Here is a 20,690-nt window from a genome sequence, read left to right on the forward strand (position 1 = left end):
TGAATCCCATTGGATTGTAAATATAGAATTTTATGTTTCGCTAAGAAAATCATTTTTGGTTTTGGCTTTTGCTGGCAGTAAACAGACAAGTCATCCAAAGGAAATTAATTTGGAGCCAAGTTGTAAATATGGCTGACAAAATAAATAATGGAGACTTATGATCAAAAGGATAGGTAATATAAAAATATGATTTGGTTGAACATTATTTTCTCCTAGGTTTTATTTTTGATCATATAAACCACCTTCTCTGACATGATCAAATAATATAAACAACAGCAAGAAGGTGACTATTCAGTCAGTGTGTTAGTACTGGCTCTCTGCCCTTTTGGCCGTCCTGCCTCCTTTTTTACCTCCTTCACTCTTCCAGGGTGGATGGAGAGCATTAGGATATTCTCTTTTTGCTCAAAGGATGGTAAACATCAGGAACAAACTAACGGCCAGAGTTCATAGACAGAAAGATATGACTAGATGTGACGACGAGTATCATTTGGCAAAAGAAACTAATGAAAGCTGGTCTTCTTAATTTTGGAATTATGGAATTATTCCACACAGACTATTTTTGAATAAATGTTTAAAAATGCTAATCAGAATTGATTGTGGTCTAGGGTTATTTGGCAGGTCAAGGTACAAGAGTGTAGTAGTTAACTTACTTGTCTTGCCACTGTTCTGAAGACAAGGTTCAAATCACACCGTAATAGATATGATTAAATCTGGAATTTTAATATTCCTTGGTATTCAAGGAATTGCTAGATCCCACCTGGTTCATTAATGTAACTTAGCAAAATAAATCTATTTTCCTTACACAATCTGTCCGATATATGTTTTCAGACCCTATAATATGGTTAGCTCTTGACACTTTCCTCAGTTTGGGGACTCTGAGCAATGGATAATAAATGCCAATATTTCTACCAAGGGTCCATATCTTGTAAATTAATTAAAAAAAATGTTTACCAAGTTTTGTCTGAAGCCAAATATGTAATGGGACACGTTGTAATTTCACAAAGCCATTTAGATTAAAATTAGTGTTGTGTATCAGTTGAAATCAGTTTATCTTGGCCTTTATCTTTAGCAATGGCTTGTTTCCTTCATCATGTTACTTTTTTTGCATATCCTTCATTCATTTGTTCTATATCTCTCTATATCCCCGTCTATATATCTCGTTTCAATTTCCCATGACCCTCAGTCTGAAGAAGGGTCTTGACCCGAAACGTCACCTATCCCTTTTCTCCAGAGATGCTGGCCGACCCACTGATTTACTCCAGCTTTTTGTGTCTATCTTTTTTTGTCACTTTATCTTTGTTCGACTTACATTTGGCAAGAAAATATGTAATGAAGTTAGTTTAACATGAGTTGAATCTGATACTCTCTCTGCCCTCTACAGAGGTCCATCATTGATGATGATTCTAAGTAAGGAGAATGCTGTGGAAGAATGGAGAAGTTTAATGGGCCCCACAGATCCCGAGGAAGCCAAGAAATTAGCACCAGATTCTTTACGAGCCAAGTTTGCAAAGGACATCTTACGGAATTCCTTGCATGGAGCATCTGATCAAATGCAAGCCACAGAAAAAATCCAGTTTATATTTGGGGACATAAATATAGGACCAGACGGGATTGTGCAAGGTAGGGGCCTTTGTCTGGTCATATAACAGGGGGGAAGAAGTTATATTTGGAATCTGTCCCAGATTATAGTGTTGATTTTGTGAAACCTTTCCATTTTTGCATGAAATTAATGCAAATTTTGAATGGAAACAATCCATCGGTTAGATGGTCCAATTCTTCCTCATACCCCAAGCTTGTATTCCCAACCTAATCTTCATCATCGATCATCTGAACTCTTACCTCTTGCCTCTTCCAGGTGCTGAATACTTAATTTCATGCACTGAAGCAAAAAAAACTGCAGTTACTGGAAATCTGAGACAAAAAGTGAAGATTCCAGAAATACTCAGCAGGTTCAGGCAGCATCCGCTTGACCTGCTAATGACGTTTCATCGACCTCAAACTTCCCACAGATGCTGACTGACCTACGGATTATTTTTGGCATTTTCAGTTTTTCTTTCATTCTTGATCATTTGTATGAAAATCAACTCTGTTCACACAATTTCCAACTCCAATTCACTTCCCAGGACCTTAAATCCATAATAACTTGTTACACAGTTTGGAATTTCTTTTTGACTTTTGAAACCCGAGTTACTCCAGCAATTTTTGTCTATCTTCAGTGTAAACCAGCATCTGCAGTTCCTTCCTACCCGAATTTGACATCAGGTTCCTGACTTCCCTTGACTTTTTAACTTTTGTTATCTTTGGTGATCTCCTGAGTTGTGCTGAGTTGTGCGATTTGATGATCAGCTCAGTTTCTTACATTTAAGATAAAACACATGAACCTTTTTCACACAAAGGGTGGTGGATGCATGGAACAAGCTGCCAGAGGAGGTAGTTGAGGCAGGGACTATCCCAACATTTAAGAAACAGTTAGACATGTACATGGATAGGACAGGTTTCAAGGGATATGGACCAAATGCTGGCAGGTGGGACTAGTGTAGCTGGGACATGTTGGGCAAGTTGGGCCAAAGGGCCTGTTTCCACACTGTATCACTCTACGACGATGACTATAACAGCTAGATAGCAGATTACTGACCTAAAGTGTCAATTCGGTTTCTCTCTCTGCAGAAATAGCCTGAGTTGCTAAGTATTTCCAAAATTTCCTGTATTATAATGGTGTCCAACAGCCACAGTAGTTTGGTTTAATACAAATTTGTGCTCATCTGGATCTTCCTTAGATATTCAATCTGTCAAGTTTATTGGAGGGGAGTAGTTATTTTTGTCTCTGCTTGGTGTTTTGGGTAAGAGTTACAGTATGATCATGTAATAAAACTTGAAGAGAATAGATGCCAAATTTTGAGATTCATTTCTAATAGAGCCAACTTATACGTTTGTTTTGTCCAAGCAATTAATGAAAGCTCTGTCCCTTTTGGGACGCTATGTTAGAACACTTCTACCTGCTATAACATGCCTGTTTGAGGAGTATTTTCCTTCAATTATTCCACATTTACATTCAGGACCAACATTGCTTCAAATCCTGGCACAAAATGCTGGATTAACTCACAAGGTCAGGCAGCATCTCTGGAGAACATGGGTAGGTGACGTTTCAGGTTGAGACCTTCTTCAGACTCATGCACCAAAACCTATCGCTTATAATTTGTTCAGAAACATTGTCCTTTCCTTTGGAACAGGGTTGAGTTGACATGAATCTATTTTAAAGTCACTTTTACAATAACTGGTTACATACTGTATTTCCATTGTAAAACAAAACTGCCTCTCCTACAATGCATTTTTAACACATTTTCCCTCCACAAGTGCCCTCCATAATATGGCACAGCAGTAAAATGGGATTGAGTATTTTTATATAGCTATCCATGGGTCAGGAAATTAACAAGCTTGTGCTCATTGACCTGAATATGAGCCAAAGTTAAAACAAATATGTTTGTGCAACTGCAGTATCTTACATCAATATAGTATCATTCCCAGTAACATCAAGAAAACATCCAAGGTTTTGCACAAAATTAATCAAACAAAAATGGGTCAACAAATAAATGTACTCTTTTCAGTTTACTTCTAATGAAATTCATAATACTGTTTCACCACAATTCTGTGATAATTGATGTGGCTTGGATAACCAGTGTCTGATATCAAATGCAAAGGTGCCAGACTTTGACCCATTAATGGTCAAGTAGCTGAAAGGTGCTCACTATGAAGGTTTTCATATTAAGACTGGACAGCTAGATAAAGTACATTAAGGCATCTGACAGCTGTATAAATGCACCTGAGCTGAAGACTCATGCTATTGGAAAGAATAGACAAGATGACATTCAAGAATTATCTTAATAGACTAAGACTGAAGCATATGTACAGATTCAGTGGAAGAATTAATTGAGCTTTAGACAGGGCCACCTAAGAAAGAGACGAGATATTGCTTTAATTTCAGAAGTATTTTCCCTATACATTTATTAAACATAAATTGATAATGCTGCTGCTTTACTTTCAGGTATTGAACCAACCTTGGAGAAAGTGATTTACCCAGAGTATAAGGAGGAGTCTGAAGGTACGTGTGAAGTACTCCAAAGGCCATTTTAATTAACTGAGCAAGATGTCATAATGTCATAAGGAATAGGAGTAGAATTAGGCCATTCGGCCCATCAAGTCTACTCTGCCATTCATTCATGGCTGATTTATCTCTCCCTCCTAACTCCATTCTCCTCCCTTCTCCCCATAACCTCTGACGCCTCCAAGTTCGGCTGAAGGGCCTGTTTCCACACTGTATCACTCTATGACTCTATAACCTATCCATGTTGAATTAATTTTGAAGAAGGATCTCGATCCGAAATGTCACCTATCTATGTTCTCCTGCGATGCTGCCTGAGCCCTGAGTTACTCCAGCACTGTGTGTCAACCTTCGTCAATAGTGCTCAAACTTACCATGTGACATGGTGCGAGGAAACTCAGCAGATTGTGGTCAAACTGGGTGACGTGGTTGGCGAAGTAAGTCTTGATGTTTTCATCTCGCTGCTTGGGCTCAGTTTGAGAGACAAACATGCCCAATACTGAGCACATTGCTCACATGCGGCACGGTGGCGCAGCGGTAGAGTTGCTGCCTTACAGCGAATGCAGCGCCGTAGACTCAGGTACGATCCTGACTACGGGCGCCGTCTGTACGGAGTTTGTACGTTCTCCCCGTGACCTGCGTGGGTTTTCTCCGAGATCTTCAGTTTCCTCCCACACTCCAAAGACGTACAGGTATGTAGGTTAATTGACAGGGTAAATGTAAAAATTGTCCCAAGTGTTAATGTGCGGGGATCGCTGGGCGGCGCGGACTCGGTGGGCCGAAGGGCCTGTTTCCGCGATGTATCTCTAAATCAAATCAAATGATAAACCTTTGGAAAATAGTCAACTAGGAAGGCTTAATCATTGAGATAATATATTTATAGAAACAAGTTTGAATGTTTTTTTTACTGATCCAAAATTCAAAGCAATTGTTTTTTTTGCTAACATGTGCAAAAAAGGTAATAATGCAGGTGGAATAAAATTCTGTTCCATGCGAAATTGCCAATGCTGCCAAAAATGCCTCTCAGACTTAAGCAAGTTTTTGAAAGATTCCCCCACTCCGTTTTGCCCACTGAGACATACTTCAGATTTCCCATGAACCGATGTAATTAGCATTGTTCTAAACCATACTTTAAAAAATAATTCTCCCTTATTTCCTGCAGTCCTACAGACATGGTGCAGTGGGCAGGAGATGAAGGAGTCTTTTTGCCTTTGGTCAAACTCCTGAAGGACATGTATTGCCCTTGGAGGAAAATAGGAGATATGCCACAATGTTAGGGCTCCTTCCCCTTCACTCTGGTGTTTGCGTAACTTTCTATGAGCAGTCAAACTTGTTTTTGCACCAGAAAGGTGCATACCAAACTAATGCACGAAAATACATTTGAAGAGACATTTATAACCTGCTTTACTTTCCAGTGGTCTAATCAGGAACCAATTTGTTTCCCAGTACGTTATTTTTGTGTGTTTTTAACACTCATGGTCAGGACTATAAATAAGCAAGATTCCAGAAGCAGTTATCCATCGTTTTAGAATTTTCATCAAAACAGATTAAAGTTAGAAAAGACGTGGGTGATGTGGGTCTAATGTGCTCTCAGCCCTTCTCCTCTATGTGAGTTGCATGCCCCTGCCTACAGCCTTTGTGGATTGTGTGGAGACAGGACTGCCAGCGTGGCCCGAGCAGAATCACAGGGAGTGGTGGAGAAGGTGTTGTGATCGTCACCCATCACTTCTCTCTTCCTCTGGCAATCCAACTGGCCCTGTCTGCTCTCTGTCCCCCTGAATTAGAACTGCTGGGCTGTGAAATGGAAACTTTCCTTTCAATCTCCCAACACGTTTCCACTTGGGTAAATCCTGCAGACACCTTGAAAATATAACCGTACAGCACAGGACCAGGCCAGATGGCCCACCATCTCTGTGGCAACTTTGATGTAATTAAAACAAATCTAATCTGCCTGCACATGGCCCATATTCCTCTATCGCCAGCTGGTTTATGTGTCTGTCTAAAACAGGGGTTCCCACCCTTTTTCATCCCGTTTACCCCAGGCTACTTTTTGAAAGTAAATTTACCCCCACCCTGTTTTGTTCAGTAATTTGAGTTTACACTTCTACCATAATAAAGCAACCGACAAAGGGGAAATTTTAAAATACTGTTTTTAACATTATTAGTTTGTTCAAATTTACCCCCTGTGTAGGCAAAATTTACCCCCTGGGGGTAAATTTACCCCAGGTTGAGAACCCTTGGTCTAAAAGGACCTGTTCTTGTATGTTCTATGTTGTATATTTCCATTTCAGCAACTTGCCCTGCATTCCATGTGACAATCTTCTAGACCCGTCTACCCTATCAAATGTTTTACGTGTTTATAAATGTTTATAAATGTTTATCATGAGAACAACATCCACTGCCTGAACCTCATCAACGATCTTTGTCACCTACCTAAACGATACAACCACATTTGTGAAACATGACCTCCCTTGCAGAAAACCATGTTGACTATCCCAAAGAAATCTGTCTGTAGACCCTGTTATCTGCACCGGCTCATGTTGAACTGTTATTTGAATATGATTAAACCCTTTCCCTGTATTCTTGTATATGGTTTCCAGACTGGCACTACAATTTTGGCAGGTCAAAGGCTTGAACAATATTCAGGAGAAATGGAGCAGAGACTAGGATGTTGTGCATCCAGCTGCTTAACTCTAGAAAATTAGTGGATGCTTTTCATGTGTTATGACGTTAGTAATTGGGATTTTTGGTCGAAGCCTTTATTTGAACTAATATTGGGAGCTGGAGCAATTTCAATCCCTTTCAGTCACCTTAATTAATGGGGCTAATGCACTCTGACCAGTCAGATTACTTCTAATGTTGGATCGGCCAAATTGTGGCAAAGATTTGTGAATTAGTCACTGGAAGTTTAAAGTAATTTTCCACAGTTTAGTCTTATACAATCATCACTGCCAAGGGAAGCGTTGTGTGGGTGTTGATGAACAGCAAGACCGGATTTCACCATTCATTTTCAAGAAAACTGATAGACTTCCTCTCTGAGTAATAGATTCTGTGAGGTAAATCTATTCGTCAGCATCCTACCATGAAGATTGTTTTTATATTTTGGATGAATGTTCGCCCCATTATTGCCTATCTTGGGCACCTGGGCAAGTTACCCAGGGTCAAACACAGCAAAATCATCTGTGGAATAAAGCTTCCACCTCTGCCCAAGAAATCCTCATTAGACCCAGTATACAAAGTATAAACCATTACATCAATGTGCCAGCTCTCCACTTTTTGATACTTCTCTGATATTTGGTCTTGAGGATGCATGTGAGATCACTCCCCCTTCCCAGAGGATGTCACTTCCGACATCACACTCTGGAGGGAAAGTGTTACGCGTTCTCACCTGCCCACGGAATTCATTATGTAATGTGTCAACGTCGTAACTTGTGCCAGCCTTCCTCTTTGTTACATCTCTTTATTAAACTAACACGCCTTTCTCATTAAAAGACACAAAGTGCTGGATTAACTCAACGGGGTCAGGCAGAATTTCTGGACAGCATCTATAGGCAACATTTCGGGTCAGAACTCACCTTGAGACTCGTCAGTCTGAAGAAGGGTCCTGACCCAAAGCGTCACATTTCCATGTTCTTCAGAGACGCTGAGCTACTCCAGCACTTTTTGTCTTTTTTTGTAAACCAGCATCTGCAGATCCTTGTGTCCACCTTTCTCATTCTTTTTCTCGCCAATTCCAACAGCCCCGTCACCCTCAGGTTGTTGCTACTGTAGATTTATTGACTGGCAGTGATTATCCAACTATGTGGACATAACAGGCAGGGAACCCACCAAGGCTAATTAGCAAGGCTGCTTCATTCTGAAGAAGTCCGAAGAAGGGTCTCGACCAGAAACGCCACCCATTCCTTCTCTCCAGAGATGCTACCTGGCCAGCTGAGTTACTCCAGCTTTTTGTGTCTGCTTCATTCTAAGGGTGCCTGCAGCTTTGCAATAACATTTTCAACCATGCTGCAGCTGTGTCCCTCCTCCACTGGGGGGCAGTACAGCTGGGTTTTCCTCAACCATGTCCTATGCACAATCCACCAGCAGAGGCTGTTCAATACCAGTTGTAGCACTGGGCTCTTTGGCCTCTCGTCAATCTAGGACCCTTGGGATTACTGAGGCTTTCCTTTATTGGAACCGTCCAATTCAGTGGAGAGGAAGAATTGTGTTAGGAATATTGTTGTTCATGCTATTGCTAGATTGAAAGATCATTGTAAAATCAAAATACGATGATTTCGAGCCAATTCTCCACAGAAGCAGCTTACAAAATACATGCAGAAAATTAACAGGTAAATCAATCTCTATTCCATGTATGATGAAGAAGTAGTGCTATAATAGCTTAACACCTTGAATAACATAATTTATTTTATTCATTATTTTCTCTTGCATTTTAGACACACAGCTGGGAGCTGATGCAATTGACTTGTCAAAGAATGCAAAAGATAATGAGAGTAAGTGCACCTCTCAGTTATCATCCTGTCTAAGAAGTATGGGCTTACAGGTTTAGTTAAATCTCTTCATCACAAGATAGCATTATCCTAATTTATGCAACAAATCTTCTTTTTCTTTGGCCAGCCCTTAAGGTTACATAGAACATCAAACATACAATACAAGAACAGGCCCTTCAGCCTACAAAGTCTATGTCAAACATGATGTTACAGGAAACTAATCCCTTCTGCCTGCACATGATACACATCCATCCATTCTCTGCATATTCATGGGCCTGGCTAAATACGTCTGAAACATTGCGATCGTATGTGCTTCCACCGCCATCCTTGGAAGTAGGCTCCAGGCACCCACCACTCTGTGCGAAAAACATGTCCCACATATCTCCTTTAAACTCCACCCACTCCTCGCTCTCCCCCGCCCCCCCCCCACCACACACACACACCATCCCCCTCACCTCAGCCCAATTCCCTTCAGTAATTGATTTTTCCACCCTGTGGAAAACTCTGACAGCCTACCCAATCTATGTTTCTCATAACTTTATAAACTTCTAATCAAGAAAGCATCCCGATAAACCTCTTCTGCACCCCTCCAAAGCCTCCAAGGCCTTAAGATCCTCAATATCATCCTGAGTCCTGCAAGCTTCTCCCCTTTAAGGCGTTAGTGACAAGAGGTTCGCAGGAATCAGTAGGTATGTAAAGTTTTATGAAGATCCTTTGAGCAAATCCTATTTTCCTCTGTGCGTCCTGTCATCTTTTCCCATGACAGAGCTTAGACAGTCATGTCTGTGTTGGAAGTCTCATTGTTTTTATAGCCAACTCCAAGGGCCTGTCACCCTTGATCCTTGAAGAAACAAGGAATTGCAGTTGCTGGTTTACACAAAAGGACACAAGATGCTGCTTGACCTGCTGAGTTATTCCAATACTTTGTGTCCTTTTGCGACCCTCTCATCCTTCCTAGGTTTGTTGGTCACCAGTGATTATCGAAACATGTGGACATAACAGGCAGGGAAGCCACCATGGCTGATCACCAAGGCTGATTCGTTCTCAGGATGCTTGTAGCTTTGCAACATCACTGCCGATCCTGCGGCAGCTGTGGCCCTCCTCCATCGGGGGCAGCACAGCCAGGTTTTTTTCCCTCCACCATGTCCTATGCACTCTCCACCCGCAGAGGCTGATCGATAGCAGTCAGGAGCACTGGGCTCTTTCCTTTCTTGGACCGTACAACTTAATTGTGAGGAAAGATTGTATCTGGAATATTTTTGGTCTTTGTGCTACTCGCTTGATTGTAACATCTTTTTAAAATGAAAGTACAGAGATTTTGAGCCAATTCTCCACAGAAACATTAAATAAATCATATACAGTATATAATAGTATATAATCTTGCATGACACCATGTAATATTTTATGCACTTGTTTTCTGTTGCTTTTTAGCTGCACAACTGGGAGCTGATGCAATGGACTCGACAGAGAAGGTTGCAGGAGATGAGAGTAAGTGCACCTCTCAGTTATCTAAGAAATACAGGCCTGCACGTTTAGTTAAATCTCTTCATCACATGAAAGCAACATCCTCGGCAGCATCCTGGTAAACCTGCACCTCCCCAAAGCCTCCATATTCTCCTTGTAATAGGATGACCAGAACTGTACACATTTTAAAAATCGGTAAGATTACTTCCCAATACTTATACTCAAGGTCTTGCCCAATGAAGGCAGCAGGCCTCATATTATCTTTACCACTCTTTCTACTTGTGTTGCTACTGTCAAGGCGTTATGAGCTTGGACCCCAAGAACCTTCTGTACACCAATGCTCTTACTGGTTATGCTATTAACCACACACTTATCCCTTAGATTTGATCTCCCAAAGTACTACCCCTCACCTTCTCTGTGGAAGTATGTTCTTATTATGGAGGGAATGGAGTGAAAGTTCATAATTCTTGGCAAGGCTAGACTGACATATGAAGGGAGGTTGGGATGATTGGACATGTATTTGTGAGGAATATTAAGGGGACGTCACTGAACTTGCTGATCTGATAGAACTGGACAAGGAATTTATGGATTGGATTGAACTGCTAAAACATTGTTTTCATGCTTTTCATTCTCACAGCTCCAGTGGACACACAGCCTTTGAACCCAGGGAGCACTTGCGATGAGAGCTTGCAGAGGAGTTCACCAGAAGAAGCTGCAGAGGAGCAACTTAATGAAGAAGGTAATGATTCCAGTAGAGATTCTCCACTGGAAGTTTCCACTTGGGGCTCTGGAACACTGTCCCTGTTGCATTGCGAGCATGCTGATGCTGCAGCTGAGTAAAAAAGCAAGTTCTGCCTTCAGCACAGTTCATTGTCGAATGAGCACGGTGGTGTGTTCTCACCAACGTCTCATAATCATGGAGTCATGGAATCATACAGCACAGAAACAGTCCCTTTGACACACTGTGCCTGTATCAATCAGCAAGCATCCAGCTATTCTAATCAAATGTTATTCCCTCCCACATTCCGGTTAATTTCCCTCCAAACTCTTTTCATACTCTTTCACTTCTAGAGCAATTTACTGCAGGCAACTGGACAGTCTTTGGGATGTGGGATGGTCGATGCTGCTGAGGGAATGCCACGTGGTCCATTCCTTCCACCCTTCCTATTCTCTCCCATTGACCCTGGCTGCCCTGAAGTGGACGTCTCCCGACGAGAAGTGTGAAACAAGGTGACGGTGACCAGTGGTTGCCCTTCCCGCTGATTAAAACCAGATTTATGCACCCCCACAGAAAGGGAAGGAATGTGTTTGTGAAAGTAAACCTTTGGAGACAACTACTGGAAATATCTTGATGGGAAATGGCAGAGATGCTAAACTAATATTGTATGTCTGTCTGACTGTAACAAATGTAAAGAACATCTTGGAAAATGTGGGGAACCATGAGTTTAATGAGAATGAGGAATTTACAGTATTACGCATTAGTGAATCCAAAATATGCCTTTCTGTGTGCTTGCCTTTCCAGCAAATGGCTTTCATTTGCTGGAAAGCCATTGAAAAAGATGCAATCTTTAAAGATAAAGATGCAATTTTTGCATAAAGATAAAGATAAAGATGCAATTTTTTCACAATTGGTGAGCTCACAAGGCATGCCATGTACAGATTTGGTTCCCTTGTTTAAAGAAAGATCTACATACCTCTGAGGGGGTACAGATTTGTCCAAATTATTCTTGGGATGAGAGGGGTTTTTTGAGGAAATGCTATACACAATAGACCTCTACACTATGGGAGAGATGAGTTCATGAACATACGTTTTTGGAGCATTTGCTTCCTGTGGCTGAAGATTCTAGAACTAACGGTCAATGGTTCTTTATTGTCACATGTACAGACATACAGTAAGATTATTTTTTTGCACACAGTTCACTAAAGTATTGCCATACCCAAGTATATTCCCTGATTAGTACAAAGTGCCCATAAAAATAGTCCACTGAGACCACATGCAAGAGTTGCCAGTCCAGTCCGAGCGCTTGGTCTATTGGAGCAGTGCCCGATCCAGGCGAGCCCCAGGCTGCTGCAGGGTCTCCAGCCATCACCTCCATCCAGATCTGCAGCATGGAAGCAAGTAATGTGGGCCACTGAATTCCGTGAGATCATCAGCTCCTCATTTAGACTAATCCTACACCAATCCCATTCATGTTTTCCCCACATTATCAGGTTTAGGTTTATTATTGTTATGCGTACCGAGGTAAAATGAAAAACCTTACCTTACATAATATCCAACATACCATCCAATCAGATCAGATAATACTATACATTTATACAATCAAGTCAAACTCAATAGCTGGAGCAAAGGGGAGAAACTTATTTATAGAGTAGAGCGATTGTGTTGGATAGGATGGGAAGACCATGCAAAGAGCTGCCACTCTCCAGTGACATTATCAACTCTTGACCCCCCCCCCCCCCCCCATTTAACACTTATCTACGCACTAGAGGCAATTTACAGAAGCCAAGTAAACCTACCAACCCGAACATGTTTGGAATGTGGGAAGAAGCCAGAGCACCAGAGCAAACCCACAGTGAGAATGTGCAAACTCCACACAGACAGCACAGTGGAATTCTGTACTGAAGTGGCTTCTGTTACTTTCAAGCTTGAGAATGAGCGATTTTTTTGGGGGGCACTAAGAAAAAACATAAAAGGATAACTTTGAAGTGGTGCGGGAAGGTGGAATTCTTCTAAAGTTATTTTAGAAGACGAGAGTTGATCGACTTGAAATTTGAAGAAGCCCGGGTGTTATATGGTCTTCACCTCCTCCTCGTGCTCATTCTCTTTTATTCTAAGTGCCTGTTCTTTGAACTCAAGTAGGTGGACGGGGAGTTTTCACAAGATTTTCATGAAGATATCACAGCCAAAAACAGCCAGTGCTGTTTTAATTTAACAGCAAAATATCAGTGAAGAAATAAAGTCAACACAAAACAGAGAACATTCACAAATGAAAATAAGTTGTGGCTTTTAATAGAGAATTTGAAAGCTTAAGCTAAAGGTACACGTTTAAAGCATTGAAAACAATGTTTCATTGCGACATAGATGGAAGTCATTTTACCCCATCATGTCCATGTAAACTCTTAGAACAATCCCATTCCCATTAATTTTCCTGTAACCTACTCTCCCCATATCCTGATTAACTTCCCCAGGATTTTGCCTGGGGAAATGGTGGAAGCAGATCTGACAGCAATGCTTAAGAGGCATTTAGATAGGCACATGAACAGGTAGGCAATGGAGGGATATAGACCATGTGCTGGCAGATGTGCAGTTTAAATTGGCATCATAGTTGGCACAGGCATCGTGATCCGAAAGGCTTTGTCCTCTGCTATACTGTTCCATGTTCTATAGTTTATGTTCCATTTTCACATATTGAGTGGAAGATTCCAGTCAGGTCTGGAACGGGATCCATAGCTAATTCATTGAGTATTTTCTTTTCATTTTGCTCTGTCCGTTCCACACCACTTGAATAGATGAGTTTTACCCATGTGGATTATTGCTACCGTCTCCAATTCCATCAGTGACAGCAGCTATTTGCCATTCCTATGTTGAAGTCTAGACATTAAATATTGGGAGCTTATTCAATCAACAGAGATATCGCAGTTGGCTGGTCACATTCTCTTCCGCAACCCACGCGCACACATTTTCCAGAATGATTCATTGTTTAGGTCCCAAACCTGAAAACCAGACTGATCTTTCTGCTTCGTGACCTAGACACTGAAGCCATTTGTGCTTCTTCAGGGATGTCTTTACATTCACCATGCAATGGGCTGTGTCCTCAGATAACCCACAGCAATTCCCAATATAGCTGGTCGGAAAGTTTTATGGGGAGTTGGAATCAAACAGATAAATACTTGTACTATGAGGTTAAAGGTAAGCTTTGGAAAACCAGGATGAAGGTTACAGAATATCATTGCAAGTCAATCACAGGAAGCAAATATGCAAACACTCTTACGTATTACACTGATTCATCTTAGACGAAGGGATTAAAAGTACCATTAGCAAATTTGCAGATGATACTAAGTTGGGGGGTAGTGTGAATTGTGAGGAAGATGCAATAAGGCTGCAGGGTGACTTGGACAGGTTGTGTGAGTGGGCGGATACATGGCAGATGCAGTTTAATGTAGATAAGTGTGAGGTTATTCACTTTGGAAGTAAGAATAGAAAGGCAGATTATTATCTGAATGGTGTCAAGTTAGGAGGAGGGGGAGTTCAACGAGATCTGGGTGTCCTAGTGCATCAGTCAATGAAAGGAAGCATGCAGGTACAGCAGGCAGTGAAGAAAGCCAATGGAATGTTGGCCTTCGTAACAAGAGGAGTTGAGTATAGGAGCAAAGAGGTCCTTCTACAGTTGTACCGGGCCCTGGTGAGACCGCACCTGGAGTACTGTGTGCAGTTTTGGTCTCCAAATTTGAGGAAGGATATTCTTGCTATGGAGGGCGTGCAGCGTAGGTTCACTAGGTTAATTCCCGGAATGGCGGGACTGTCGTATGTTGAAAGGCTGGAGCGATTGGGCTTGTATACACTGGAATTTAGAAGGATGAGGGGGGATCTTATTGAAACATACAAGATAATTAGGGGATTGGACACATTAGAGGCAGATAACATGTTCCCAATGTTGGGGGAGTCCAGAACAAGGGGCCACAGTTTAAGAATAAGGGGTAGGCCATTTAGAACGGAGATGAGGAAGAACTTTTTCAGTCAGAGGGTGGTGAAGGTGTGGAATTCTCTGCCTCAGAAGGCAGTGGAGGCCAGTTCGTTGGATGCTTTCAAGAGAGAGCTGGATAGAGCTCTTAAGGATAGCGGAGTGAGGGGGTATGGGGAGAAGGCAGGAACGGGGTACTGATTGAGAGTGATCAGCCATGATCGCATTGAATGGCGGTGCTGACTCGAAGGGCTGAATGGCCTACTCCTGCACCTATTGTCTATTGTCTATTGTCTATTGTCTATTGTCTATCTTGTAACCATTGAATTTCTTCAATCTAATCCAACAGTGCTCAAGATTTCAGATACATTTATATCACAGCTAAATGGTGTTTTTGTGTACAGTGTAATTTTTAAATGCTATTTTTTACAAGTAAATGTTATGAATGCATAAAACTTCTAAAAATCATTTGTTTATTACATTTGTTGGCACTCATAAGCATTCATTATTCCCTTATATAACGCATTCCTTATAAATCCCATAGAATGTTTCAACCTTTCACAAACTTAAAACCTATTAAGCATACTATTAATATGTTTCAAATTATTAGTTTAAATAAAAAAATCAAAATACTTGAGCTTAATTTAAATGTGTTTAATTAAATTTATCAATTCAAGAAATATTAAAATTATCTTTGACTCCCATGGGCACTAAACATTTGGACCAAACTTCCATATGTGATCTCTTCCATGTAGATTAAATTAATTACATCGATCTTCAAAATATTTTGTTATGTAAAATATGCAATCAAATTATTCAGACAGGACCTTCCATCAACCAAATCAGTGCTGACTATCCCTGATCAACCCCTATCTTTCCAAGTGCAGATTAATCCTATTGCACAGATTTTTTTGCATTGAAGCGAGACTCACTGGCTTGTAATTACCAGGCTTTTCCCTGATGTCCTTGTTGAATAAAGATGATACACCTGTGGCCAGTGAAGATTTAACAATCTCAGAGTCCCATAATCTCCTCCCTTGTCCCGTACTGCAGTCTGGGATACAGTATGTCTCATCTGGCCGGGGGATTTTCTCACTTTATGCCCGCTAAGCCATCTATACTTCATCTGCTTTAATGTTAACATGCTCCATGACATCTTCATCACTCTCCATGAAAACTGCAGTCACAATGCCTCTCTACTTAATGAATGTGGATGGAAATGTCCATTAGTCCTGTGGTTCCTAATGGGCCCTACTATTACTCTGGTCTCTTGCTCTTATTATACTTACAAAATGCATTGGAATTTTCCTTAATCTTGTCCGCCAGTGATATTTTGTGGATAGTCTTTGCCCTCCCTATTGCCATTTGGGAATATTCCCCCACCCCACTGATCTATTCTCTGCTCCTGAATGGCTTTGCCTGCTGTAAGTTCTTCATGTTTGCTATATGCTTCTATTTGATTCCTCATCTGGACATTCTAAAGCACCGTTCAACCATTGCGATATACAAGAAACAGAATTACCTAGGTAAGGTAGGAAAACAGAATAATCAGAAGCAGAAAATACTTCAATTTAGGGGAACATTAAGCATCAGTATCAGTATTTATGCATGCAGACGCAAGGAAGTGCAGATGCTGGAATCTTGAGCACAACGCAAAGTGTTGGAGTAATTCAGCAGGTTAGGCAGCACCTGTTGAGAACATGGGAAGGCGATGTTTCAGGTTGGGACCCTTCTTCAGACCGATTGTAGTACAAGGGAGAACGATGGAAAAGAGGTGGGGGCAGGACAAATCCCTGTGAGTGATATGTGGGTACAGGTGAGGGAACATGGTTGAAGAGCAGTAAAGCAGCAGGAATCACAGAGGAGGAGCAGTGAGGATTGGGTCTCACATTATTCCCATTGGAGAGTGGAGGAAAACTTCTTCAAAGTGGCCATACTCTGAAGAGATTTCACAGTGGAGCAGTAAAATGGAGGTACAAGGAACTGTAGATGCTGGAATTTTGAGCAAAACACAACATGTTAGAGTAACTCAACGGGTCAGGCAGCATCTGTGCAAGGTTGTTAAAAGTTGGAAATGGAAAGTAATGTAAAATATTTTCTCTGTTAATGTCATTGCTTATCTTATTTGTTTTATAGATATACTGCCCGCATCAAATGAGACGGAGACAACAGAAGTGGCCTTCGAAAACCCTAAGAGTGAGTGGTGTCCATGTTTCATAAAAATTGCTATCAATTAAATTTTGCTTTCAATTAAGACTGGTTATCCCAGTTCATTAATATCAAAGCTTGCATGGTCTGACTGCTTGATCATTTGTCAGTGCATTGGCAGCACACTTTAATTACAGTAAAAGCCTAACCGAGGAATAAATCAAATTGGGCTTCTGAGGTATTTATTCAAAAACTATCCAGATGCCAGGAGGCAGAGTATGGAGTAGCCTCTATTGTTAATCTCAACTCTGCTTGTCAGCTGAGGTGTTGTAATTGATCTCAGCTCCAAACCAAATGTAAAGATACTAGCACTGGATTCCTGCTTCCCGACTCTGTGAACCTTGCAATTGAGTGCATTGATGGGTTATGGAAGGGGAATAAGTTGTGGCATCGCTGTCTGGCATCCATAATGGTTCAAATAACTTGTTCTCACTCATTGGTTAGGCTCACTTATGAAGAATGATTACCACAGTAAGGCAATAGACTGGAGAGCAGAGCCAAAGATGAAACATGCCCCAACTAAGTGACATGTGCCAATTAATTGAGGGAGAAAATATGAACGACACAAAATGCTGGAGTAAGTCAGTGGGTCAGGAGCATCTCTGGAGAACCTGGAAAGGTAATGTTTCATTTCAGGACCCTTCTTCAGACAATATGGAAATTGAGAATATGAAACCTTTCAACATGCTGATCTACCTGGGACATGTTGATTGGCGTGGGCAAGTTGGGCCAAAGAGTCTGTTTCCACGGTTTATGACTCTATGACTTTAACGTTCATACTTTTCTGTAGGATGTACAGGCATTACTATATTCAAAAGATTAATTATATGGGCAACACAAAAGTAAATTGTTAGTTTTCTGCAAGTGACTGGGTGAAAGGAAATCCACTTTTCTTCATCCTTCCGGCAAACTGATGTTGAAAAAAGGGATTTGAATGGAAAGGTTAACTCCGTTCCACTTTCCACAGGTGCGGCCTGACCAGCTGAATATTCCCGGCATTTTTTGTTTTTATTTTAGATTTCCAGCGTCTGCACTATTTTTGATTTTACAATGAAATTAAAACAGCCTTTATGTTATTAATTTTCACAGCTCCTGACGATACTCTCACTGAGCAGCCAGAAAACACCTTGAATGAGAGCTCAGAGAAAAGTTTACCAGATGAAATTACGGAGGCGGGGGAGAATGAGGAAGGTAGTAGTTCCATCAGAGATCCCGTATAGTCGGCAGGGGGCATCAGGCATGGAGCAGTGCAGCTCATCAATGGGTCAAAGGGGACTTGGCAAACTGCTCTGGCAAAACGCTACTTACCACCAACAATCACACTACATTTTTTAATCTATTTCTGCTTCTGCAGTTTATTTTTATTTTATTAAATAAACAAAAAGAAGATTTGACTGTTGCTCATTTGTGGATTCTTTGCCCCACTTGCCTTTCCTTCGTTTTTTTTTCAGATGGGGATGCTGTTTAGTGAGACGGATGAGATTCAGCTCGAGGTTAGGATCGTGCTGATTGAAGCTGTCAAGGATGTGATCAACAGCTGAAGGATCAGCCTCAGTAACCACATAGACACCCAGGTGGGGTAACGTTTCAGGAAAGAATCAAATGCACAATCGTGATGGGATGCATGAAAAAAATTTCAATAACGACTTGGAATCTAATGTCTGTTTATTCAAAATAATGCATGTTAATCAAGAATTCAGAAATAGAGACCTCGTTACAAACAATAAAAAAGGATCAATGCAGCACAATTACAGACTCAGAAATAAGTATGATTTGTACTTATTTGGGACAAATATTGTTCAATATGGTTCTAGCACAGTCCATGGTGTTTATTGAGTACTAACTATTAGAGAGTTATCCTCAGTGAGCATCAGTTAGGAGTAGTGGAACTATGGCCATTACCATTCGAATTGGCTGTTTCCCAGAGAAAGCTGGGTTGGGAGCAGTTCAAATCCAGTTCCCAGGTTGAGACACCATGATACGGAGGCTCAACATGGAGGCTATGGCAACTCCTAAAGCAGAGGAAACTTGATTTGTGGCAAATCCTTCTTACAATGGTCTGGGAGCAAATCACTGCGTTAACTTGGCACCAGATCCATGTGTTTCAGTAAGAGCAAAGGAAATGGGAATAGAAGTAATTGACATGGCCTGTTGAGAGTGCTAAATGGCTGACCTTTAGTTTTAGTTGAAGAGATTCAGCGCAGAAACGGCCTCTGGCCCAACGGGTCCGCGCCGATCAGCGATCCCCGCACATTAACACTATCCAACACACACTGGGGACAATTTACACAAGCCAATTACCCTACAAACCTGTACGTCTTTGGAGTGTGGGAGGAAACTGAAGATCTTGGAGAAAACCCACATGGTCATGGGGAGAACGTACAAATTCTGAACAGACAGCACCCGTAGTTGGAATCGAATCCGGGTCTCCGGCGCTGCAAGCGCTGTAAGGCAGCAACTCTACTGCTGCGCCACCATGCTCACCTCCTGTCTTAAGATTCTGCAGCCCGTCTCAAACTAAGACTTCATCTTTTTAGAAACATTTTTCTTTTCTACTTCTCTTTCCAATGTGGAACCTTTCACACAGAGTCATTGAGTCATACAACAAGGAAACAGGCCCTTCGGCCCAACTTGCCCACACCAACCAATGTTTCTCATTTAGACTAGTACACTACATGTATTCACATTCACAGTAAATGTACTAAGGACGGAATGCTAGAAACACTCAATCGCTCAAGATCTTTGGAAAGAAAAACAGTCAATGTTTTGGGTCAAAGATCTTTCATTGGGTTCTGACAAAGGGTCTTTGACCTGAAATATTGACATTGTTCCTCTCATCACATGTGCTGTCTGAGCTGCTGAGAAATTCCACCTTTTTCTAAATGTTCTAATTTAGGTTCTCAAACACATTTTTTTGATTTTCTATTGGAAATATGAAGGTATCAATTGCAATAAGCATGAAAACCACATTATTTAGCTTCAATACACCTTGGTATAAATATTCTTAATATGTTATTTACATCGGCGAAACGAAGCGCAGGCTCGGCGATCGCTTCGCTGAACACCTGTGCTCGGTCCGCATTAACCAAACTGATCTCCCAGTGGCCGAGCACTTCAACTCCCCCTCCCATTCCCAGTCTGACCTTTCTGTCATGGGCCTCCTCCAGTGCCATAGTGAGGCCCACCGGAAATTGGAGGAACAGCACCTCATATTTCGCCTAGGCAGTTTGCAGCCCAGTGGCATGAACATCGACTTCTCCAACTTTAGATAGTTCCTCTGTCCCTCCCTTCCCCTCCTCCTTCCCAGATCTCCCTCTATCTTCCTGTTTCCACCTAAATCCTTCCTTTGTCCCGCCCCCCTGACATCAGTCTGAAGAAGGGTCTCGACCCGAAACGTCACCCATTCCTTCTCTCCCGAGATGCTGCCTGACCTGCTGAGTTACTCCAGCATTTTGTGAATAAATCGATTTGTACCAGCATCTGCAGTTATTTTCTTATATTCTTAATATGTGATCCTCTAAAGAAGTGAAGCATAACCTGATAAAATGAAATCATTCTGTCTTGCCTATCATGGAGTAGAAAGTGTGGTTGATTTAAAGACAGGAGCAATACACAGTACATGGCCCCATATAACAGGGTGAAGTCAAAGTAAAATCAAGTTAATCAAGAACTCAGCTGGTCAACATTGCCCAATGTAATTTTTGAAAATAATTGATAATTAAAAACTGAAGGCAAGAAAAGATAATGAAT

At 41.4% G+C, this 20,690-nt stretch overlaps 1 protein-coding gene across 2 annotated transcripts in view; it reads left to right on the plus strand.

Annotated features, from left to right (window-relative positions):
- Positions 1-18,644, plus strand: part of LOC144596219 (thioredoxin domain-containing protein 6-like) — a 57,915-nt gene extending 39,271 nt beyond the window's left edge. For both annotated transcript variants that reach the window (XM_078404430.1, XM_078404431.1), the window contains 8 exons: positions 1,382-1,620; positions 4,043-4,099; positions 8,533-8,589; positions 10,018-10,074; positions 10,688-10,789; positions 16,869-16,928; positions 18,030-18,131; positions 18,392-18,644. In XM_078404430.1, the coding sequence (XP_078260556.1) occupies positions 1,382-1,620; positions 4,043-4,099; positions 8,533-8,589; positions 10,018-10,074; positions 10,688-10,789; positions 16,869-16,928; positions 18,030-18,131; positions 18,392-18,408 (691 nt within the window). In that variant the 3' untranslated portion in view covers positions 18,409-18,644. The remainder of the gene's footprint in view (positions 1-1,381; positions 1,621-4,042; positions 4,100-8,532; positions 8,590-10,017; positions 10,075-10,687; positions 10,790-16,868; positions 16,929-18,029; positions 18,132-18,391) is intronic.
- The last annotated feature ends 2,046 nt before the right edge of the window (positions 18,645-20,690 follow it).

Source organism: Rhinoraja longicauda, chromosome 8, assembly GCF_053455715.1.
Source record: "Rhinoraja longicauda isolate Sanriku21f chromosome 8, sRhiLon1.1, whole genome shotgun sequence".
Taxonomy (NCBI): Eukaryota; Metazoa; Chordata; class Chondrichthyes; order Rajiformes; family Arhynchobatidae; genus Rhinoraja; species Rhinoraja longicauda.